The 7,598-nt window shown below is 46.6% G+C and overlaps 1 protein-coding gene across 1 annotated transcript; it reads right to left on the minus strand.

Moving 5' to 3' along the window:
* Positions 1 to 867: 867 nt before the first annotated feature.
* LOC128711002 (neurogenic protein mastermind) lies at positions 868 to 7,362 on the minus strand. The gene is made up of 13 exons (XM_053805869.1): positions 7,258 to 7,362; positions 6,891 to 7,154; positions 6,704 to 6,790; positions 6,398 to 6,616; positions 5,724 to 6,312; positions 4,175 to 4,790; positions 3,049 to 4,103; positions 2,644 to 2,973; positions 2,071 to 2,547; positions 1,808 to 1,990; positions 1,550 to 1,723; positions 1,362 to 1,459; positions 868 to 1,038 (listed from the first exon to the last, which is right to left on the minus strand). Exons 1-13 carry the CDS (start codon positions 7,360 to 7,362, stop codon positions 868 to 870), a joined length of 4,368 nt encoding a protein of 1,455 aa, XP_053661844.1.
* Between the last annotated feature and the right edge of the window lie 236 nt (positions 7,363 to 7,598).

A 7,598-nucleotide genomic window follows, 5' to 3' on the forward strand; every position in this document is an offset into this window, starting at 1 on the left:
TCATCTGATGTGTCTCGTCGAGTTTGCCTTTAAAGCTTTTTCCACCGCAACAATCCATTATCCGGGGGCTAGGTGCATGCACATCCGGTTTCACTGTACGTTTAGGACCATCTTCACAACACCGATCAATTCGACCGATCGTATCAGTCTGTCCTTTACGCATGGAAAAAGATGTATGGCGTGCGGTGCCCGTATGGCTTTAACTTTTCCAATTCCATGTTGCATCGTGTTGTGCTTGCGTTCACAACGCAACAACAACCGTTTCACTCTTCACATGTTTACTGTTCGTCGGATTTATCCTAGTTGATTTTTGGGGTTTACATTTCCTTTCGTTTCTCTCTATCTCTCTTACTCTCCTTTCCAGCTCCACTAAACCGAAATTAAAAACCCCGTAAAGTGATGTTGATGTGAGTGAGTGGGTGTGAATGTGTTTTTAAGTTCCATTATAGCTTGTTTTGTTTTGAGTCTAAATCAATTTTCTGGTTTTAATGCTTTTTACAAATAAACGAAGTCGTAGACTAGAGTACTCACTGTACGCTCTTGCTTGCTATCTGTCCTCCATTCCTCCTTTTGTTATTCCGCGAAGTTTGTGTGACTACTTATATTGGACGTCGCCTTTTTTCGGAAAATGAAAACCCAACGCACCGAACCGAACCGGACAAAAGCGTAACTCTGGCTAGTTTTGTTTTATGCGAAAAACAAAGGAAACCTCGTCCGTCTTAGGTTGGTTAGGTCGCTGTGATTGTGATCCTCTGGTTGACAATGCTGACCACCACGCGCACCACTCCGGGGCGTCAATCGGAAATGTGTGATTACTTGTGTTTGCATTTTTGTTTCTGTGTGTGTCTGTTAATAGTGCTGCCAGTTTTAGTTGATGCATTCCGTCTTCTGCTTGTTGTTGCCAGGGACGTTATTCTGAAAGCCCGGTGGCATTGGGATCGAGTACTTGTCGAAGCCGTTCGGGAAACCGCAGTTGGCTACTTCGTACATGAAAACGTTCCTCTCGTTGTTGATGATGTTGACATGAGAAAAGTTAAGCTGAAATAAAGCGAAATTAATTTGAACAACTTTTAAAACTTGCACTCAGCTAAGAGAGGAAAACAGATTACATAAGTGTAAACGACACAATCTCGGATCTGTACTTCCCTATCGAGCGGATTTACTATGGATCGATACAACTTATTTTCAAAATTATACACGAAGTTTAGGCAATTTAATGTTCTATCTCCAAGAAAGTGTTTTCGATCTGCAGCTCTCTGTATTCATGAATTTTCATTCGTTCGATTTCATAAACGCGTATTCCCATTCTTGACGTTTTTATGCAAACAATCGTATTTGTATCTTCGCATTCTGCGTCTTACCTGTGGATTTGCTTGCTGTTGTTGCTGCTGCTGCTGTTGTTGTTGCTGCTGTTGACCCATCAGGTTCGACTGCAAGTTGAGACCATGGTGTCCAAAACCTGAATCAACAAACAATAAAAAAAATGCGTTATTACAACGTGAAACGAAGGAAACAAACTTATGATTGGCCCATTTCAATTTCAATTCACCTTGTCCAGGTTGAAGATTTGGCTGCTGATTCATTTGCTGCTGCTGTTGCTGCTGAGCATTCAGAAACATGTCACCCCCGGCCGGTTGATTCGGACCGTTCATGAAGGAGAACTGACGATACGAAACGATGGCCGGATCCATCGACGTCCAGTCGGAGAGATTATTGCCATACGCTGTAAATTCATATCCAGTGTGAGTTAGTCAAAAAGTGAGTGTTGTTAAAAAAAAGGAAAGTTTTGCACGGGCCAAATGCTTACCTGCTTTGTTGAGTCCGTTTTGCTGTTGAGCTTGTGCCATGTGCTCATTTTGCTGGTATCCTAGGAATTGCTGTTGCTGCTGCTGCATCTGCTGATTCCAGTTGCCATTCTGTGGCGGCTGTTGCGGTTGCTGTCCGTTGGGCATTTGCATACCGCCGTTCATGAATGGTAAAATTTTGCTACCTGTGACCATGATAACAAAATAATGCAAAAAAGCTTATCAGCGGACAAAGAAAGAAGAAAACGTTTCTCTTCTTACGCACCTTGTGCCCGTGGTACTCCGAAACCGAAAGCGTTCATGTGATTGAAGCCAGGTGGGGGCATACGGGTACGTTGTTGCTGTTGATGCTGCTGTTGTTGTTGCTGTTGCTGCTGCACGTTTTCCAACAGCTTACTGTGGTTGGCACTGCTCGGTGGCAGCTGCTGCTGATTCATTTCATCGTTCATCAACTCGGCAAGCGCTTTCTGGGTCTCCAGGAACGGATCGAACCCAAGCTCATCGTCTACGGTCGGATTTTGGGGATACTGCTGCTGCTGTTGTTGCTGCTGCTGAGTTCTATTGCCGGCCGGTGGTTGTGGTTGTTGCTGCGATGCTGCAGCAGCTGCTGCCGCCGCGGCTGCCGCAACCGCAGCCTTATGCTGCTGCATTGAGCGTTCACTACCGTTTAGCAACGGGTTGTGTGTGCCCATGTTCATGTTAAATAGCCGCTGCTTTTGAAGCTGCTGAGAGCTTAATAAACCTGCAACAACAAACAGATTAAATCGGATAATTTTAATATTAATAAATGAAATATTAAAGATGGCTGATACATTGCAACCAATGTTTTTCTACTCACTTTCGTTGTGTTGTTCGAGGAAATGGCCATTTAGACGATTGTTTTCTAGTGCTAGCAGGTTCATTTCTACCGCCTGCTGTGGGATTGAAGTTTGTCCATTTAGTAAAAATTGCTGCTGTTGCTGCTGTTGTTGGTTTTTGTGAAAATCGAAGAACTTATTCAGCTTGGACATGTTGGCGCTACCGTACATTTGGCTTATGTCTGTGTGTAGCCTTTGTTGCTGCGGGTGCTGCTGTTGTTGTTGTTGCTGCTGCTGCTGTTGTTGCTGCTGGCTTAGGAAGTTATTCCGCATAGCGACTGTTTTGTGCCAAAAATCATTTGTTCCAACTTCTGAAAAAGAAGAGAAACATGATTAAATTCATTAATTGTTTACTTATCACAGAAAAGAATACCACTTTGACTTACCGTTAAAATTATGGAATGGCGGTAGTCCATTCAGTCCATTATTCAGGTGGTTGCGTTTCTGCTGCTCTTGCTGTTGCTGTAGCTGCTGCTGCTGCTGTTGTAGACGAAGCCACTCTTCCTGCTGCTGATCCTCCATCATATACTTCTGCCGTAATAAACATTTGCTGAGTGCCGGATCTAGTTCGTCGGCAGCACCACTCATCATGTTACTCTCGCCAACACTGCCGATCAGTCCAGCAGACAACTGATGCAAACGTGCGACCTGCTGTAGCAGATGCTGTTGATGCTGCTGGTGCTGCTGATGCTGCTGGTGTTGTGGGTGATGCTGTTGCTGATGTTGCTGTTGCTGTTGCTGCTGCAGCTGCAAATTGCCCATGTTTTTCAACAGCTCCTTTGCGTGCTGTTCGTTTGTGTCGTTTGTACCGCTTAAGAGATCGGGAAGTTGCGAAGAAGTTAAACCGACGTTTGGCAGACCGGTTCCACTATCCACACCCAGGTCCGTGCCCGTCACGCTCGGCTTGCCGTAACGATCGAACGCATTGTACGAGAAAAAGCTGCTATTGTCATCCAGTATGCTGTCGAGCTTACTGTATCGCAAGTTGCTCATATCGAGCAATTCATTGGCAAACTGGTGATTCATGATACCACCATTACTTGTAGTGGTGTCCGTGACGGCCAGTTTGCCCATAGACGCACTGATCACAGCCGCATTCGTGTCCGTTCCATCATCCAACCCACCGTACAACGACGTTGTAGTAGAGGATGACGAGGCGACCGGTGCAGTACTTTCGCTGTCCGCCTTTTCATCGCCCATCGACGAGCTGGACGACGGTGATGAGGAGTTGCGATTCGATTCACCGGCAACCGTAACAACGGTTGTAGGTGGTATGGCATTAGTTTCGCTTCCATCCGTGGTGCTTGCAACGGCGTCATCCTCGGCTACAGCGTTTATCACATTGCTGTCACCATTGGTAAGCGTATCGACAAACCCGCCTGGTGTGCTCTTACCGCTAGCCGATTCACTGTCAACACCGTTCCGGGATGAAGCCGAGCTACTGTAAAACGCAATACATCAAACATTAATACAAACTTCCAATTTACCAGACATTGCAAATAGTCAACTGACCTCAACGAAGGGGAATCCGTTTTGCCATCATTATCCGACGACAGCGCGTCATTGTCCAGATCCTCAAAGTCCAGCTCATCATCATCATCGTCCAAATCGTTATTGATAATATGGCCATTTGCGTTCCCATTGCTAATGCTGGTCGCCGTCGAGCCATTGCTGATGCCGTTCGTTTCTCGCTTCTTGCTTTGTGTCTGCTGCTCACTGCTATCACTGCTACCCTTAAGCTGCTGCTCTCGTTCACGTTCGCGCTGCTGCTTGAGGTTTTTGCTGTTGTTTTGCGCTTCCTTACTGTTTCCATTAACTAGCGCATTTTCGTGCGTTTCCTGGGCACCGTTCCGTTGCTGTTTACCTGCCGAAGCCTTGCTTGACTTGCCGTTCACCACCAATGCCGCACTGCCTCCCTTCGCAGTCACAACAACACCGTTGGCACTAGTCACGTTACTTGTACTATCTTTATGATTACTGGAATTGTCGTGACTATTTTTGTTATTGTGTTGCTGCTGCTGCTGTTGCGGCTGCTTGTTCTTGCCTCCTTTAGTGCGAGATTTCGTTTCGTGCTTTCGGTCGCTTCGATTCGTGTTTTCCTTGTTGCTGCTACCACTCCCGTTAACTGCTAGAAGCAATAGAATGAGCAATAAGCAATAAAACCGATTAACACTAGCACTGGAAGCCATGGAACTCGATCTATCTTGGACGCAATTTTATCAAACAGCACATTATTGGTGCAGAGTAATCAAAGTGGTGGGGTGGTTGGTAGGTAGAGGTCGTTAATAACAGTGACGAACGTGTAATCCGTTGTTTCCGCATTGTAGTATCACAGAAAGAGCTGTTACAGCCGAAATCATAGATAGAACTACAAGAAATCAAAATCTCATGTGACAAATGTAACCAAACATACGATAAAAACCTTGCATTAACGGATGAAAAATGTGACTAACTTTTTTTTTAATGCTGATTTGCATGGAGCAAGGAACATAACAACTTTTCCGTTTACATAATATTCATCACAAAGATCTGCATTAAAAAGCATCAAATCCCTAATGAGCAATTATAAAGCAGCAATAAATTAACAACAACGTAAGACTAATGGCACTGTACCATTAAACTAGCAAACAAAGATGCATTATAAAGTAGTAGGACATTTCGGTTTTTTTCTGCCAAGATATCACCAGCAACCGGCTTTTCCCTTAAGTCCGCCACCGTTCATTTTAAAAGCAATTCACATCTTCACACATCAATTCTACTTGCACGCAAACACACACACGCACGAACGACAAGACCCATCAAGTATGGTCGTCGAACAATCGAGGATATCCTTTGATACATGAGCGACTAGAAGAACTCGCCTACAAATTAATCGAAACATTCAATACAATGGAAAGGATAATGTGGTTGAATGAAATTGTGTCACTGAGTGAGCTGATCTCGAAGGACTTCTGCTCGAAAGCACACACTTTTCTCTTCACTTTCTGTTCACTTGCAGTAGTGGTGATGCATCGAGACATTCTTAGCCCGCGCGCTCGATTAGGGTTTAACTCACACACACCTGTTTTACCGTTAAGCTTATTCTCCTTATTGCTACTTCCGCCGCCGTGTGCGCTGCCGCCGTTCGGCGTCGTCGATAAGCTGGGCCACGCTTCTTTGCTCGGTATCGGTCCATTGGTAATGTCGCTAATCTGTTTTATATCACTGCTGGATGACGATTTGCTGGTGCCTCTAGTGCCGACGCTGCCGCTGGTGGTGTTGCTAGTGCCGCCGCTGCCAGACCTGGGTATACCACTGTCACCACTACCACCACCACTACCCGCACTACCCGCACTGCCGCCATTTACCACCAGCGTGGAGGACGCACCTGCAGTTGTTCCTGCCGCAACGGCAGCCGCTGCCGTAGTTGCCGTCGCTGCCACCACTGCCGCCGCCGTTGACGACACCAGTCCAGCGATGGTGGCTGTAGTGGCCGTACCACCACCGGAAGCCGCCGTTGCCGTACTACTACTGCCGCCGCTGCTGCTGCTGCCGCTACCACCATGACCATTTTGACTATGCCCTCCTGCTGCCGACGTCAGACCTAACTGCGCCTGCATGGCATCGTGTAACCGCTTCTCGTACTCTTGATGCTTCCCCTGGTGCATCTCCTGCGAAAGAGAGCATAAGAAATAGATGTTGATAGACATCAGTCAAGGTTCTTGTGATCAGACTTGCGATGCCAACAATAATTACCTCCTTCGTAAAGCTAGCCTCCTGATCACCCAGTTCGTGCAAGTACATACAGTCCGGCTTGGGACAGGTTTGGTTTTTCATAAAGTGGCTACAGTACTTCGTCGTACCTAAGCTCGTCTTTATCAGTCGACCATCGATCATGATGTTGTTCACGCTATGGATCGCCCTCAGCGCGTCGTTGTTGTTGATGTACGTCACGTACGCCGACGCCGAAGGACCCTTCACATTCACGGATGGATGGAAATACATCGATTATTACAAAATAACCACAACTTCATTCACACGATCCTGCTGATCTGAACATACCTGCACGCCAGCATACGTCGTACTAGGGTTGATGACCACTTTATGGATCTTACCATACTTTCCGAAGTATTCATGTTTCTTCAGAATCTACAAATGCAAACACAACCGATACAGTAAGATACGATCTTGTAATTCGAGGAGGTGTATACTAAGGGTTCACTCCACCCTCATAAACACACACACTGACCTCCGGATCGGCCAATCTAGGCGGCAACCCCACGACAAACACCAGATTCTTCTGCACCACCCGCACATTAGCGAGGTGTTTGCGGTTTTCGGAAATCTTCGCTCTCCGCTGCTGGTCCCGCTGCCGTTTCTCCGCCTTGAACGCCGCAATCTGCTCCTGCGACAGGGGCGTAAAGTCGGCCGGGTTTTCCGGGTACGCCTTCCGGCACGCCGGACACAGCTCGTTCTCGTCCGTGCGGATCCGGTGCCAGCAAAAGCGACAGATCTTTCATGAGAGAAGGAAGGGAACACGCACCGAACCAAATTAATACCGTCAGCGATCAGCGAACACTTCTATTTTCCGCCTCAAAAAAAAAACCTCACATTACCTGATATCCACAGGTACAAGGGTAGAAGTTTAGATCATCCACCTCTAGCGGCTCCATGCACAGTGGACACTCAACCTGCTCATCACCACTGCTGTTGTTCATCATATTCATAATGATGATCAACGCCGGAAACGGAAACGAATCGCACACACGAATGTGTCTACCCGATACTCCTTTTCACTCGCCCTCAAACACACAAACGGACAACACACTAAGCAGAAACACAAATTTCGAAGGCGTTGGCAAACGAAAAATAAATATCACTTTTTCGTACGGACGAACGCAGCAAGACTGCAGCGCCCCGTAGGTTGATGCAAACACCTGCAACGGAATAAAGTGAG

The sequence above is a fragment of the Anopheles marshallii genome, chromosome 3 (genome assembly GCF_943734725.1).
Source record: "Anopheles marshallii chromosome 3, idAnoMarsDA_429_01, whole genome shotgun sequence".
Taxonomy (NCBI): domain Eukaryota; kingdom Metazoa; phylum Arthropoda; class Insecta; order Diptera; family Culicidae; genus Anopheles; species Anopheles marshallii.